This window comes from Fusarium poae, chromosome 1 (assembly GCF_019609905.1).
Source record: "Fusarium poae strain DAOMC 252244 chromosome 1, whole genome shotgun sequence".
Classification (NCBI taxonomy): Eukaryota; Fungi; Ascomycota; class Sordariomycetes; order Hypocreales; family Nectriaceae; genus Fusarium; species Fusarium poae.
This window is the reverse complement of record NC_058399.1, coordinates 4,726,529-4,742,586: the sequence shown is the minus strand read 5'-3', so window position 1 is coordinate 4,742,586 and position 16,058 is coordinate 4,726,529. Positions and strand designations below refer to the sequence as shown.

Sequence of the window (16,058 nt, the reverse complement as noted above, 5' to 3'; positions counted from 1 at the left end):
CGTGAGTTGTTCTTATAGACTATCAAACTTTGGTCCTTCTTTCTATTGGAAACCGAGAGCTAACCTAGTATGTGCAGACGGTGTTCCGAGATCATTCATTAAAACCGTGCCATTGCAGGAAGAAATCCTCTGCTTGGATATTCGTGAAGGCATCCGAGACGTCTATTGTCAAATAACACTACAGAACAAGCGTATCAGACATCTTTTTGGGGACAATGAGACTCACCCAGGGATATATTAGCTCATGCTTGGTTCCCCTCGTTATGCGTCAGATCCTGTATTCTCCGTCGCTAAGCAGTTGCGTGCGAGTGATATGGCTCGAAAACACACTGTCTTTACCAGGAAGATACCCGACACCCTCCATAATTCACAGACTCCTGATCCCTAGTTGCCTTGTACTGAGGTTGCTCGATGAGAAAACCTGACAGGCATCATGGAAGACTAGTGTAACTATTCACAGAGGTTAACCCGTCTAGTGGGTAGCAGAAAAAATGACCTCCCAAGTCTAAGGTTACAAAAATAACTAGTCTAAGAGCTATAGGCTAAGGAGCATAAAGTGACCCACTAATTACGTCTCTTATGCTTCCAGCGGCCAATTTTTCTGATACCCTGAGGCCCAATTCGTCAAATCATCGGCATCACATGATCAAGAGCCGAACAGATCTGTGTATCCACCTTTGAGTGTCAGGGGTCCATGACTCGGTCGCATTTTCCAGCAGCGGGCTTTATGAGTCAACAATCCCCCCATCTCAAGACCCCAACCTGTCTTTTTCCAGTCACAATTGTTCCCACAGACCCGGGTAGTCTACAGCACATGTGTGCGTACTGTAAGTAGATCACTCGTGCGACGCGACAACGCGATCTTGCTGTAGCTGGCTGTCTTAGCCCTAGCTAGATCTGATCCAGTCCCGCCTCGCCTCGACTGGACTGGCTGGCTGACTGATGAGAGTCTATTTCCTTCCCCTTGTCCTTGCTTGTTTGTTGTGTTGAGACCTCAGAGGAGATCAAATTGACGGAGAAAGGGAACTCCACAGTTTTAATCATATTATTGGCCAAGAAAGTTTGTAAAAACTCTCATACCCGTACTATTTCCCTTTGTTTCCCTTTTCCCTTCTTTGCTTTGCATCGCTTGTTCCTGACTCGCAGAGTTGTATCGATCAAGGTCCACCACTGCAGGAACGATTGAGAGACTATCCAGTACCTGCTAAAACAGATCCAAAAAGGAAAGAAGAGCATTCTGCTGCTTCCCTTCCCTTTTGTCTACAGGTACCACGGATACCTACATACCTTGTTTTACTTTCCTTTTGGGTAAAGGTGGATACTAATAGCAACTCATCCCCGTCTTTCTTTTTTCTTTTACCCCCACACTCTCAGGCACCTGACAGGCACGGGATACATCCGTCTCACTCACTTCCCGTCTTCCGTGTTCTTCCCTCAGAGAAGTAGTTAATCTACTCCACTCCGAGACGGGGGCTAGTTCTGTTGTGCTCCAATGGCCTCCGGTCAAGGTTCCGGTCCCGGTCCCGGTCCAGGCCAAGGCCAAGGCCCCGATACGCCGGGGACAGTTCATAGTCCTGCTGGCCAAGGTCTCGGTCCCGGTCCCGATGATGATTCGATGTCTCTCAAGCGCGACGCCGACATGGTCAACCCGTCTTCCCCAGCTACCAATGATGAGAGCGCCAAAAGGAGAAAAAAGTCTGGTCCTGGAAGTAGGGGAGTTGCCAATCTAACGCCAGAACAATTGGCCAAGAAGAGAGCGAATGGTAAGTGCAGTTTTTACTTGTTGTTTCTTTCTGTTCCACTCTATGCTGGTAGCATATCAACCACCTATCAGCTTGTCGAGCCAGTTAACTACTGACGCAGATCTATTTTCTTTTACATTGTTGTTACCCCTTGCTATTGATTAAGCTATTGGTTTCTTCTTGTATACCCTTTTCTATCTTTAGACTTGCTCCATTCTTCTCATCGCGTCTGATAAGGCAAATCTAACGAAAGACACACTCACTAACGCCCTCCAAGATCGTGAAGCCCAACGAGCCATTCGTGAGCGGACCAAGAATCAGATCGATACTCTTGAGCGTCGCATTCAGGAGCTCACCAACCAGCAGCCATATCAAGAACTCCAGAGCGTCCTGCGCGCCAAGGAGGCTGTTGAGCAAGAGAATGCCGACATCAAGCGTCGTTTAGCTGGCATTGTTGCCATGCTACAGCCTATCATTGGACAATGTTGGTTTACTATTCTTTCTATATACGCCCAGGACTAACGAGGAGACATAGCTGCTATTGAGCAAGCTTACGTATCACCTGCTCAGACATATGCGCCTCCGGTGCAACACACTACCACCCTCAGCATTCACAACAGCCATCATAACAACGCACATGCCGCTTCTACTCCTGGCAGTGCTGCGTCCCCTCCTAGTCATGAACCTCCCAGTCAAGCCCATTGGCACCTGCTCCAGCAGCAGCAGCAACAACAACACTCCCCTCACACATCCACTGGCGGCACAACCAATACTGAAACCCAGGCTGCGAGTCAATTAACCCAACAGCGCCGTAGTCTCCAACACGGACTCGATATGGGCCCTGAACGACTTGGGCTGGAGTTTCTTCTCGAGCCCTCGCAGCGGGTCAATCGTATCCAGAACGGAGTCAATGGTGCCCAAGACACGCCTCAGTTCCACCACGTACCAATGAAGCACGACTGGACAGGCGTGAATCAGGAGCGCGCCTTACATAGTCGCTCAGCTAGTTGGGGCTCCCAAGGAAAGCCAGGCCACCATTCACAAGAACATCAATGCCAGCACCAAGTCCAACCTCATCAAAGCCTGTCAGCCGCCCACACGCCTGAAAGCACCCATAGTCCTGGCTACAGCCCTGCTTTAAGCACAGCTGGTCGTTCAATTCCTCCTCGCAGCGATCCCAACACTATCGGCTCTGCAGCTCCTATAAAGAACTGCCCACCAACATGTCCCCTCGACTCTTTGTTACTTGACTTTCTCAGTGAGCGCCGTCAACGTGCTGCAGATGGTCTTCCCACTCAGGACGTCGTTGGTCCCCGTTACCCTTCTGTATCGTCACTCCTCAATCCTGCCAATAGCGCATATAGTCACCCCCTTTCTAAAGTCTTCACCGATATTCTCGCTACCTTTCCCGACATCTCGACCCTTCCTGAGCGTGTGGCGGTACTCTACATGATGTTTCTTGTCATGCGCTGGCAGATCGAACCTACCCAGGAGAATTATGATCGCCTCCCAGAGTGGATGGTACCACTTCCCTGTCAAACAAGCATCTCACATTCTGCTTGGCTCGATCATATTCCTTTCCCCAAAATGCGTGAACGCCTCATTCTTGACCACAACCCCTCGTTGTATCCTTTTGATAACTTTTTTGTTCCGTTTACCACGACTCTTTCACTATCTTGGCCTTACGAAGAGACGGACACGTTGCTCCAGGATCCAGAGAGCGACGAACTTATGATCAATCCTGTATTTGAACGCCATCTGCGGAACTTGGATAACTGGAAGCTGGGCGATGCTTTTGCCAAAGCGTTCCCTAACTTGGCTGGGACATTCAACCTCAAAGAATCCACCTCCCCGCGGCCATCTTCGTCGGGCAGCCGATGACGGACCAGCTGGAAATTTAATACAGCATGGGTAGATTGCTTCGTACATTATTGTTTGTCTGGCGCTTCTTGTATATTATTTTCTCGGTCCATAAGGGTAACGGCATCGGGCTTCTGGTATTTCTGGCCAATCTCTGTATCGCTTTATCAGCCAATCGATGTTATGCTACGTATAGCGGGTATTGTGGGCGCGTGTGCTTTTTTGTATGCGCGTAATCACTCTCAAACATGGCACAATGCTTATGTAGCGAAACACCGTGTGGATCGAGTTCATTCGGCAGCACCCTCAACACCATGTTCAATATCGCATTCCTTGACAAGTAGGGTCATCCTACAGACTTCTCCCTATTGCTACCTTTTTATACAACTTGTAATTCGAAACTCGATTTTCGTAGAGTCCTGTATTATAACTACAATTAAACTAGGAACCATCATCTGGCATGTGAAATATTTAGTCGACGGCCCTCGATGCTCAGCACCATTTCCATTGATTACGTTGCTCCTAAGTTCTGTTTTTTCTAGATTTCTTATTTATCCCTGCTTCTTTTCTCTGGCATAGGTATCATACCCCTCGGCGTGCACGGCATATTCAGGTGGATTGTTAGATCAATCTCCGCTCTTTACGATGTTTGCCAGTCTGTTAATGCTTTAAGCACCTATATCCAACTACGTACCTACCTACTTTCGTATATATATATATATATGCTACTTTCGAAGCAGATAGAAGGAGATCTATGGAGCTGTATTGTCTATGTCCAGTTCCTCTCTCTTACACCGAGAAGCCGTCACCTCTATTAATTCGCCTACCTAAACTCTTACGTAAGTCATTTCATTCAGCAGGCAGATTTGTCGATAAAAATGGTATTAGTAAATGAAAAACTGGCACTGATAGTATAATGAATTACAGTTGGCAATCCATGACACTGGCAGGAACAGCTAACCGCTTGCCTATCATAATTTCTCTGTGGAAATTCGGTTGTGCTAGGCCACTAACTACACCGATTTCTTCTTTTCATAATTCTTAAAGGAGATCCATCAGATGATGTGAAAGTATCCCAAAGGGAAGTTATAGCCTAGTCAACTGCAAGCATGGGTTCTATTCAAAGTGTTCCAGTTTACTAACGAGAGTACAGATGGCATCAGAAAAATCAAGCGAGTCATACAGACCCAAAGTTTTCTACCCAGATCCAGACGAGGCTATGAAGCGGTACGTCTACGATGCCAGCCGATGCAGCGTTTTCCAAGACGAGAGTGACGACGATAATGAGAGAGCAACGGCATACTACAGTACAGACGCAGCCAGACATCATGAGTCGTCCGTCCGTCAGCCCACGGATTCCCTCGGGCTCGGCAGCGATAACTACGCTGAGGAAGAGGAAGACCTGGGGCTGGAAGCAGCTTTAAAATCCCACCTTGGAACGGAGGCGGAGGCAGAGTCCGAGACGAAGCCGGGTCCAACATTCGACAATTTCAATGTGGCAAGCATAGCGAAGAAAATGGAAAGCATTGGTCTCGAGGTGAAAAAAGAGTCAAAGATTTGATTGACGGTCCTCGAATACAGTTCACTGATTTTCAGTAATGCCGAACAGCAGAAGACCCTTTCTTCATTGTCTAAAAACGAACTATGGATGTCTAGACACCATGGCCAACGATAAGGACATGAAAGACTGTGTCCAGAGATACAAGCGACTGGTATCCGAAACACTGGATAACCTAATCATCCTCATGCTCGCCATTGGTTCGCGTCATGGCTGTCTTGCGAAGTCAAGAGGATGGCTGCTGGGCTTCGTCAGCAACGACGAGGCTAGATCGAGACAGCGCCTGGTCGATATACTCACCCACCCCTCAGCTGTACCACTCTACCTCCAGTATCGTTTAGGTCAGCCGCAATAGGGTCCGGATCTACTTGAAGTTATCTCCCACACAGTAGAGGTCGCCCAGTACAGACCCAAGAAAGATTGTGAGTTCTGCGACGCACAACAGATCCAACCAAGAAAGCACAGGTGCCTTGGCCGATGCCAGCCTTATTGCGAGGCCAATAATCGAATTTGCCTCCGCCCCAACGGTTGGAACAAAACTCCTGAGATAGATACATAACATAAAGGATGACACAGTTGGTATTAGGGAGAGCTGTAAGTAACCAGTAACTTGCTTATTACGAGAGCTTTAATATATTTCAAGCCTGTTCTACTAAGACTAATTGTCTCATTCATCGATACGAATTCGAGTTCTATGCATCGTACAGAACTTAACGGCTCGCTATGAGTAGGCTTGTTCAAACCTCATCTTTCCACTCTATTGCTCCAAACAAAAACTTACAGAGCAAAGGCCCTTCACCAATAAACAAACTCGCCGTTCTCTCCCTTGGCATTCTCTGGAACATCAGCGCCTTGATTGGCGCGCTTGCACGGATACCTTCAACCGCTGCGCACCGTAACTGCCGCCCCGATCTTAACGAGAAGAGCTTCATGGTCCCATTGTCCTGCGCCGCAGCGACAACGTTTAGCTCTGGGCATACATCCCATCCAATGTTGATGTGTGCCTCATTACAATGCCCCGAGAAGCGCAAAAGTGGTTTCGTTCCGCGGAGATTTCGCGAAAGAAATCGTACATCGTAGAGAGCCATTGAGCTCTGTAATCCTGATACGAGAACCTGATGCGGATTGACGCTCTTTATATGCGTGATGGAACTTGCATGTTTAGCAAAAGACCACTGTGGCTCTGGAGCACGAAGGTCTGTTACCCACAGCCTGGGTTGTCGGCCACCAGCAAGCAAGACATTATGATTCCCCTCTTGGAAATCTTGTGCGAATATCTCTTGCGGAAGTTTCGTGCCCTTTGGGGCAACTCTTGGTGAAATGGCCGAAAGCGTCTCATTTGAGCGTACTTGCAGCAAACCGTTGTTAGAGCCAAGGACGCAGACTAGGTCTGAGGAAGGGGGGGCTGGTGTGCTGCTGTGGACCATCCATTCGTTATGCAATCCAAGACGAGCCGATAGCCTTTGGTAGTGATTTGCTATATTGTCAGTAAAGTCTATATAGCAATTGGGGAGAGTCGAAGCGTACTTTCACCGAGAAGCCACTGCGGGCAAGCCACATCCTCAGGGTCTGATAGCAGTGGTGAAAACAAGTAAAGGCCACAGCTGTGGTCCGGCTCACGAGAGGTTAAGAGCATCTTGTGTGAGGGTCGGTGGTACTTGATGGACGACATCTGAGGGCATCGTACCATCTCATTTCGGAATGACAGGACCCTGCTAGAAGATCTGGTTTCTTCCCGCGAGAAGCGAATTCTGGATCGGATTAGCAGGTATTGCAGATTAGGGTAACTCGAAACTTACGAATCATTCTTGTCTGTGGGAATATAGCTCCCTACCAGAGTTTCCTCGTCCAAAGCTTTACGCTAAGTCAGCTAACATTCAGACAACATATTGCATCGACACCTAAACTTACTAGCATAGGCAACACCCAAGCCCGTCTTTTCATCTTCACCGGAGACATAAAAGCATGGCATGTTCGGATATCGCTGTCTTGCAAAGCTCGGTGCAAAGGGGACATTGCCTTTGGCTACCAAACCACCTGCCCAGGTCGCGGCACCAAGATCTCCATCTTCTAATCTACCGCGGCCACGCTCCGCAGCATATGGTACGCCAATTTCCCGAGCAAGAAGAGCAGAGGCAACTGCATCTTTAGCAATAAAGTGGCGTTTAATATGATTTCTGACCAGGTGTGCTCGACGTTGAATAGCTTTCTGGGTTTTCTTCTCGACCTTGCGTCGTTTGATAGCGTCTGAGGACCATGCAGATGACGACGGTGCTGTCTGTGTTTTCTCGATCTTAAAATACTTCTTTTTCTCCTCGTCTATATCAGAGTTAATCACCTAAAAGATTTTTCAGTCAACCGTGCAGTAACGCACCAAAGTAATAACCAGGAATTTCACAATTCATGTTAGTGAATTTTGTTGAAGTTAGAATAGATGTCACATGGAGGGAACAAAGGTGTAGGTTTGGCATGATTGAATTCATAATAAATCACGTGCTCAAGTAAAAGCTTACCCAAACAACAGTTAAACTTGTACACGAGATTAGAAGATCACAAAAGATTGGTGCAAATTATTTATTTTACTTTGTATTATTAAGTGTCTAATAGACGATCTAGGGGTATGAAAGATTGCTCAACCACTCCAGGAGTCTCAGTACTCTGGTGCGAGTATTACAGGTCAAATTTGGACGTAGTGAAAGCGAAAGTCCGGTCGATGGTGGTCCGGGTATATACCATCTGTTTACTGAGACTTCTCGTGCTGGGTAGAAACACGCTGAAGAGAGACAACGAAGTCCTCAAGGGATCGCTGCTTCTGGTTCTGCTTGGGAGACTTGCCGTGCATAAGGTTGTCAAAGCCAGTGCTGCCCTGCATGAAGTAGTAGAGACCACCCATGACACAGAAGACACCGAAGGAGAAAATCCAGATACGGACGACAGCGACAATGCTGGTCTGGCCACCAACGAACCAACCAAAGATACAGAAGAGGGTGGCAAGGATATCGACGACAAGGATGGCGCCGGAAAGCTGCCAAGAGGGGATAGAAGACCAGAAGGGACCGTTGGCACGGGTGATGAAGATCAGCCAGTTCTCAGTAAGAGAGATCTCGAGGAAGAGAACCTCGTCGATCTTACCGAAGTTCTGGACAATACCACCGTCCTCAGAGTTGGCGTACATGGTAGTAAGGGCGATCCAGGTACCAACAGCCAGGACAACACCGAGAAGAACGGACATACCCCAGAGCTTGGGAAGGTTCCACTTGACGGGTGTCTGGGAGAAGGGAGCGTTGTCGTAGGCAATGGCAAGGGTGGCGATATCGGCGAAGATAGCAATGAAGACAACAAGCTCAATGTTGAGAGATCGGTTAAGGATAGCGATCCAAAGACCAAGGAAGATCTCCATATGCAGAGAAAGAGCGATACGGTAGACAACGTAGGCGTACATACTAAAACATGGTCAGTAAAAGATTCCAAAACACAGAGAAAGGCAACTAACCGATGGAAAATCTGTCTTGAAGTCTTCAAAGCGTCAATGATAGCACCAAGACCAGGAGCAAGGAAAACAATGTCGGAAGCAGATCGGGCGGCATCGGAGGCACCCTCGACAGCAATACCGGTATCGGCCTTCTTCAGAGAGGGAGCATCGTTGACACCGTCACCAGTCATAGCAACAAGGTAACCACGCTGCTGGAGAATCTCGACGACGTTGTACTTGTGCTGGGGAAAGACCTCGGCGAAACCATCGGCAGCCTCAACGAAATCGTAGACCTCAGAACCGGGCATGTCACCACCACCACCAAGACCAAGGCGCTCAGCGTTGTAAACGTTGGTACCGAGACCGAGCTGACGAGAAGTCTCACGAGCAATACCGACAGCGTCACCAGTAAGCATCTTGATGGAGAGACCGAGGCGCTTGGCTTCATTGATAGTGCGGGCAGTGTCGTGACGAGGGGGGTCAGAGCAAGGCATGATTCCGAGGATCTCCCAAGCACCCTCACCTCGCTTGCGAGCAACACCAAGAGATCGGAAGCCACGAGTGGCGAACTCGGCCACAGTGTTCTTGTAGGCAGTATCAACTTCTTCGGGGATGGGGTGATCCTCCTCGACGGTCTTCAACACGAAAAGAGGGGCACCCTTGACACAGATAATACGCTCGCCCTGGGGGGACTCGACAACAGCCTGGACCTTCTTGGAGACGGGGTCAAAGGGGTGGAAGTCAAGAACCTTGTACTTGGACAGAACACCCTTAGCGCGGGGGTAGAACTTGAGGGCCTTGAGGAAAGCCTTGTCGATAGCATCAATACCCTTCTTCTTGCGGGAAGCAGCCAAACAAGCAGTAAGCATCAGGTCATCGGGCTCAACACCAGCGACACAGAAAGGCTCAGCGAGAGACAGCTTGTTCTTGGTCAGAGTACCAGTCTTGTCAGAGCAGAGAATCTCGACACCAGCAAGGGACTCAATGGCGGAGAGCTTCTGGACGATGGCCTGCTTCTTGGCGAGGTAGGCGGCACCGACAGCCATGGTTGTAGTGACGACAGCGGGAAGACCGACAGGGACACCGACGATAGTGATAGCAAGAGTGAAACGGAGGATTTCCACGATGTTGTTAGACCTGTAGAAGGAAGAGACCCAAACGATCAGGAGAGTGGCGACGACAAGAACCAGCAAAATCGTTCCTTTAAATTGTCAGCTTGGTGATCTGAAATCCCTGCGTTTAAAAACCTACCGATTCCGTTGAGAACCTCAGTGAAGTGACCGGTGCCACCAGCAGACTGAGAAACGAGAGCAGCGGCACGACCGACGAAGGTGTTGTCACCAGTGGCAGTAACGATAACGAAAGCCTCACCACGCTTGACAGCGGAAGAAGCGTAACAGCTGTCACCGTGGTGCTTGTCGACAGCGAGAGACTCTCCGGTGATGGCAGACTGATCAACCTGGCAGAAGCAGCCCTCGGTGACGAAACGACCATCAGCAGGAATGATGGTACCCTCTTCTACCTGCAAAATGTCACCGGGAACGACCTCAGGGGCCTCAATCTCCTTGAGAGTGCCGTCACGTAGGACAACAGCCTTGAGAGCAAGGGTCTTCTTTAGCTCTTCCACAATACTACCAGCTATATGAGAGTTAGTATGGACTGAGGCGATATCATGTACAGTGAGGATGATGTGGTGACTATCATCTATACGCTGAGGGTGAGAAACTGACCTTGATACTCCTGCACAAAACCCACACACGCGTTGAGAAGGAGAAGAGCGCAAATGACGCCAAAGTCGATCCAGTCCTCCAGTCCAGCAGCCAAAACAGCAGCGGCTTCCTATTTGAGGTGTTAGTGAGTGAAGATATGACGGTGTTTGAAGATATGATGGTGTTGAGAATTGAGAAGATGGTGGTGGTTAGAAGACGAAAGTGGGGCAGAAATGAATAAAAGTGGGGCTTTTATTCGGACTCGAATCGTTAGAGCCTCTAAACTCCACGAAAATCGAATCTGAAAAGACAATGGGGGTGGGTGCAAAAACATGGGAAATAAAATTGATAGGGGGGGTTCGCACCATAACAAATTGGATGGGACCAACGAAGAACATGAGGAACTTGAGGATCATGTTCTCTCTCTCTTCTTTCATTGCGTTGAGGCCCCACTTCTTTCGGCGTGCGAGAACCTCTGCTTCAGTTAAACCAACTCGAGAGTCAGTCTGGAGCTGGTCTTCAGGAACGACACGTCCACCGCCAGGAGTGGCCTCCTCTTCGTCGTCGATCTCGTGGCCGTCCTCGGACTCGAGGTCCTCAATTAGGGCGTCCATGTCCTCATCGGGCTCCTCATCCTCGGCGACGGGAGCCTTGGGGTTGTGGGTAGCGGGAGCTTGTCCTCGCTTCTCATCGAAGCCGCCAGTCTCGATGTTGGTGTCGAGCGCAGGCGCGCCGACTGCCTTCTCTTCGGCCATGGTAGGTGACGTTGAAAGAGAATGTCGATTCTTAGGTATTGAAGAATGCGGCTATAGGTATGCAGCAGGTATTGGGAGAATAATAGCTGAGGTTGGGTGCTGCTGTCTTCTGTTGTTGAGAGAAACAGAGGAACAAGGTTTTGGGGGGAGGGGAAAAAGGAAGAAAGTGTCTAAGCACCGCACGAAGTTAGGGACGCTTATGTATGAAGCATTCGTGGGTGAAGAGGAAAGGAAAGAAGAGAGAGAGTTGAGGTCGGGCGAGAGCTTCTTTTTGAATTCAGAGAAAGATGCGTGAGCTTGGTTCTTTCCCGGCGAGCTTGCCGGCCCACGCTCTTGCATACCCCTGCCAACAGACTTCGGCCCTGATCAAAATGATGGAGACCCGGTCATGAAGTGGGCCCCACCCTCAATGCCTGCATATTTCTCCAAGACTGATTGTCTCTCACTTTGCTGCATGGGCGCCCCTACTCGCTGACCTCTGTCTTTTGTGGCCCCCCCTTCACAAGAGACAGAACAAAATGGACCGGGGTCTGTCAAACGGGTCCTACGGCGACGCAGAGCTCCACCGCGCAAAGAACTGGATGGGTCTTTCCAAGCCGGGACGGGTGGATTAGGATGGAGCCCATCAGTCACTTCCCACGAGTCTCACGCAGGTTCCTGGCATGGTCCCTCGCGAATCCCAATATGCCCCAGGTTATGAGCTCCATGCCGTCTCCAGGTACGACCGGAAGGCCCTTGAGATACAAGCTAGCAACAAACAACCGCTTTTTTCTCTCACTGTACGAATTGTACCAACCTCTCACGGCCCTGCCGACCCAGCCCCAGTTCAGTCCAGTCCAGTCGAATCCCTCCGTATAGAATCTGTCTGTAATAATTGTACCTTTGTGGTTGATAAGTACTGAAATTGATTTGACATTATGCTAGTGCCACATGCCTGCCCATTACGCGCTCAATTCTCTCCCCTTCTTCTCCCAGTTTATATGTTGCCGATTAATGTCCGCACGACACGACTCGAGACTGGCAGAGAGCAACTACGTATCTACAACAGACTTTGACAAAGGAAGGAAGCTTCATCACACCCTCTTTACAGTTTAGCTACACCCTCACCTACCTTAGTCTTCTCGTGTTATTGGCTTGGGGGAAAGTAGGGTGCGACGTGATAGTGCTGTAAACCAACTCTACCCTAAACGTAGATATCGCATGCACATGAAGGAACCTAAGCTTAATGATGCGGTTGCGTTCTATCATAGTTTAAGTCGTCTGGCTTATGCATATATGGACGCCGAAACTCTATCACTCTCATACGATGCAAAAGTCAATGGGAGATGGGTACGATATACAAACCATAGGTAGCGTAGCCCGTAACAACCAAACCACAAGCACAATCACAAGTACAACAACATTGCAGATCAACAATCAACTTCATACTAATAGCAGTAAACAACGCAGTAACTACAGTACCGTAGCATCAGCGTCCACCGAGAGACTAAAGACAAAATAGTGTGTAGCGTCTGCACCAGCTATCACGCCAGCGAAGAAGCTACCCTTGCCGTACCCGGTAGCGTCGGTTGGATCGATTTTTTCCTCTCGTTCTCTCGTCAGAATCGATGTTTTTTTCCTCAGTCGCTATTACAATTTTTTTTGCTAGGGTGTGTCAATTGGGGAAAGACCGTGCGGGGGTGTGAAAGTATGAAACGTCGGTCGCTGATGCCCCATCGAAATCGACCTGCCCTTATCCTTGTCCAGTAAAGACAGCCTTTCTCTTGTCGAGCTTTTCCTCGGTCCAGCCTAGGTCCTTCCATGCAGGAGCAGAGCACAGTGTGTGGCGGCGCCGAGCGTGGGGAATGGAAACAAGACGGTAATCTCAGCAGTGGAGGTGCAAAAGGGTTGAGCATTGCATTGCATCGCAAGTGCAGTGACAGAGGGTAAAAAAAAAAAGAGATTGAGAGGACCAACATGCAGCTACACTAGACTCAGATGTAGACTCGGAATCTAAAATTGCCCTGGGATACAGCACAAGGGGGGGGGGCATAACACAAAGTGTAAACAATAAAGATGGAAGGATAACATACATAGTAGAAAATCCGAAAGAAAAAAAAAAGTCAATTCAGAGCATGAATCAACTAGGCTAATGCAATTGGTTGTCTTTGTCTCTCATAGCTCAAACCGCCTGCTCGGCTGACAGCTGATGGCTGACAATGACGACTACCATGATACCAAAAGGATCACGAATTAATCCATGTCGTACGCGATAGAGGCGATTTGCCTCGATCTTGATGCAATTTGATGCATGGAGGACATTTCCAAACACATCAAGCAGAGGTTCGATGTTACATGGGTTGGGGAATGTCCGCGGATTGTACTATGTACTCCCTGATCTTAGCATTTACACCAAAAAAGTGTCCACCACGGAGCGAGTAATTTTACTTTCCATTATCCAAACTTCCATATCTTCTCAGCACATTATGCGCTCCTACAAAAAACCAGCAGAGTCTTATTGTACTCATATGGAAACTGTAAAACACTGTGTAGCAGATGCTAAATCCCATTCAAGACAAGGCCCCCGTTGTACAATGTGGGATGCACATCAGTCTCGGTCCCTTGATTGTTTGGTATTGCCTCACTGCCAGATTTTGCCTCATACAAGATGTACAGTTACAGGCCCCTGCCTGACATCGTATGAACATGAAGAGTACAAAGCATTTTGGTGTCTTGTGGCGCCTGCTCCACGCTGGGGCTCGGGTACCTCTGCTGTATGTCATTGCTGGCTGTAGTTGTACCTGGAGTCGAGGTCCCCCAAACCCGCTGAGGGATTTTCCTCTATGGGGAGAACTTCCTCCCCTCCCCCATACGCTCTAGGCTGCTTCTTTTTCCCGCTCCGCTGTGCGCTGTAAACTACTGTCCAGGAAAGGATGACGACACTGACTTGCCCATCCCTGGCGGTCAGCAAAATCGCGACTCAAGATACTGGAGAAGGATGGCAATCACGGGCTCCGCTTGTTGAGCGATAGGCCAAAGAACGGATTACCGTTTATGTAAAAAAATACTGTATCTCGCCAGCCTTGTTTTTGAGCTGCTGGCTAAAGACCCTTAATTATTTTACCTATCCATTGAGGTTACCCTCGAGACTATACACTGTGACTTAAGGTGTTGTTGATGCGTGATGTGAGGAAGTACGGATACCATGACTCGATCGATGAGCGTTCATAATTGCCTCGTACTGCATAGTAACCTGCTTGGATTGCACAATTGCATTGCATTAGCTGCCTATGATCAATTTTATCCCAGTTGTTAACTCGCGTGAACGGCGTAGAATCGACACACGTTGCGATTTGCGCCCCAAGCATGTCGTTCAATTTCCTAATTTCCCAATTTCCACCTTTGAAACAAGTAGTAGTAAATAACGAAGCGCGCTGAAGATGTGACATTAAAAGCCGTCCAGTCTGTGCAAGAAACACGCAATAAAGTGCATACATATTAACCATACTCAACTCTAATTGCAGCATATTTGAGACCTGCCCCACGCGATCGGCCTCGGAACTGAACAGACTGGGAACTTTGTCTGACAATCTCCAATGGGTAGCTTCACAGATCCCACTCGATGACGATTATGCTTGTCGGTTACTCTGCATCATTATCATACTCGATCTAGATTCGCTCGTATTTGGCCTATCAATCATCCGAGGTCTTGTTGGGTTGGTGCTGACACGAGGAATCATGAGGCTATTTTCAAATTGTACCATTCTTTTAGAAAAGGGTCTCAGTCAAGGCAGGGCCGAGAACGGGATCGCCGTGTCTCGATAGGTGGTCATGATAGTTGCCATTCTATGACAGGCAATCGCACGTATCGTGTGCGACAAGCTTTTTAGTCATGCAAGGCCAAGAGGACAGAGAGGAGAGCGCGCTGCGCTCCCAGTCGCGCAATGGCCTGTTATGACGGAACAGTTCCAGGTTCATATCAAGTAAGGACATCGTCCGGCATCCATCGTTCGCCAAGGCGCAAACGCAAACTGTGACCGCTGAGTGACCGTGACAGCCATGGCCTGCCTATCGCGTTATCGGCAGCTGGTGAAGCTCTGCCACTGCCAGCCTTGGCAGCCCGGTCTCGAAGGCTAGGGTGTAGTACAGTGCAGGCTATTACAATGAGATGCAGAGCGCATACGGTCTGATTCACGACATGGGTAAGCTCCTGCAGGGCCTCGCCTGGGCTGGATCGGCTTGGCTGACCTGGGCCTGTCTGTAAACAACACCGAGGAGATGAGGTTCGCACTGGTGCTCTGTAAATGAGCCATCTCGTACAGTGCAGTGCAGTGCGATACACGCGCATGAAGCGCCGCTATTACAGCGCAGTAGTTAGCGTCCTCGATCTATCGTGCGGGTGAACGCGGGCGAGGCGAGACGAGGCGAGACGATAGGTTGGAATTGAGATTGGGGTGACAGTTTGTACGATGCTGGTGAACTTTACTTGATTACCTTACCTTACTTTACTTTACGTTAGACAAGCCACCCTTGGATCTCCAGCCAAAACGGCAGCCTAGCCTCTGTCTCCAAGCCCTGTCCCAACGACCGAGCCCTGCCAAGCATTAGCGTACAAAAATGCGCACATCAAAAATGCTTGACACAAATACCACGATGCCAATGAACCCCCGCAATGCAGGGTTTCTGTTGATTGTTTCTGTCAGGCTTGGCCATGTGAGGTATTATTTGGGAGCTTCGCAGCTGGTTGTTCTCTCATGCAGGTGTGCATAAAATTATGGATCCTGGTGCAGAAGCCGCGCTTCTAGGAATTTTTCTGGAAGCCGGTGTTTCCATGCTGACCCTCCTCAATCTGCAACTGTTCATCCAATACCTTTTCAGGTCCATGACTTCGTGGGACTTGGCCTCCGCTGCCAGCGATCGGGGGAAAAGTCTTGTCGCCTTCTCGGCAAGCAGCCAAGCAAGTTTCTAGGTCCGTGTTTTCCT

The 16,058-nt window shown here is 49.1% G+C and overlaps 6 protein-coding genes across 6 annotated transcripts; 3 read left to right on the top strand and 3 right to left on the bottom strand.

Annotated features, from left to right (window-relative positions):
• Positions 1-1,639: 1,639 nt before the first annotated feature.
• Positions 1,640-3,623, top strand: FPOAC1_001536 (uncharacterized protein; the record flags this gene model as incomplete). The annotated part of the gene is made up of 3 exons (XM_044846138.1): positions 1,640-1,763; positions 2,020-2,226; positions 2,278-3,623. 3 exons carry the CDS (start codon positions 1,640-1,642, stop codon positions 3,621-3,623), a joined length of 1,677 nt encoding a protein of 558 aa, XP_044712054.1.
• A 1,132-nt stretch (positions 3,624-4,755) lies between these two features.
• FPOAC1_001535 (uncharacterized protein) lies at positions 4,756-5,163 on the top strand (the record flags this gene model as incomplete). The annotated part of the gene is made up of 1 exon (XM_044846137.1): positions 4,756-5,163. The coding sequence occupies one exon, from the start codon at positions 4,756-4,758 to the stop codon at positions 5,161-5,163; it is 408 nt and encodes a 135-aa protein (XP_044712053.1).
• A 100-nt stretch (positions 5,164-5,263) lies between these two features.
• FPOAC1_001534 (uncharacterized protein) lies at positions 5,264-5,664 on the top strand (the record flags this gene model as incomplete). The annotated part of the gene is made up of 3 exons (XM_044846136.1): positions 5,264-5,501; positions 5,553-5,582; positions 5,657-5,664. The coding sequence occupies 3 exons, from the start codon at positions 5,264-5,266 to the stop codon at positions 5,662-5,664; spliced, it is 276 nt and encodes a 91-aa protein (XP_044712052.1).
• Positions 5,665-5,870: 206 nt separating this feature from the next.
• Positions 5,871-7,565, bottom strand: FPOAC1_001533 (uncharacterized protein; the record flags this gene model as incomplete). Its single annotated transcript, XM_044846135.1, has 7 exons — positions 5,871-5,881; positions 5,942-6,637; positions 6,688-6,729; positions 6,781-6,911; positions 6,960-7,014; positions 7,072-7,479; positions 7,535-7,565. The coding sequence occupies 7 exons, from the start codon at positions 7,563-7,565 to the stop codon at positions 5,871-5,873; spliced, it is 1,374 nt and encodes a 457-aa protein (XP_044712051.1).
• A 335-nt stretch (positions 7,566-7,900) lies between these two features.
• On the bottom strand, positions 7,901-11,096 carry PMA1 (plasma membrane H+-ATPase; the record flags this gene model as incomplete). Its single annotated transcript, XM_044846134.1, has 5 exons — positions 7,901-8,603; positions 8,654-9,833; positions 9,884-10,270; positions 10,363-10,471; positions 10,707-11,096. The coding sequence occupies 5 exons, from the start codon at positions 11,094-11,096 to the stop codon at positions 7,901-7,903; spliced, it is 2,769 nt and encodes a 922-aa protein (XP_044712050.1).
• A 3,958-nt stretch (positions 11,097-15,054) lies between these two features.
• On the bottom strand, positions 15,055-15,388 carry FPOAC1_001531 (uncharacterized protein; the record flags this gene model as incomplete). Its single annotated transcript, XM_044846133.1, has 2 exons — positions 15,055-15,323; positions 15,367-15,388. The coding sequence occupies 2 exons, from the start codon at positions 15,386-15,388 to the stop codon at positions 15,055-15,057; spliced, it is 291 nt and encodes a 96-aa protein (XP_044712049.1).
• Positions 15,389-16,058: the final 670 nt, after the last annotated feature.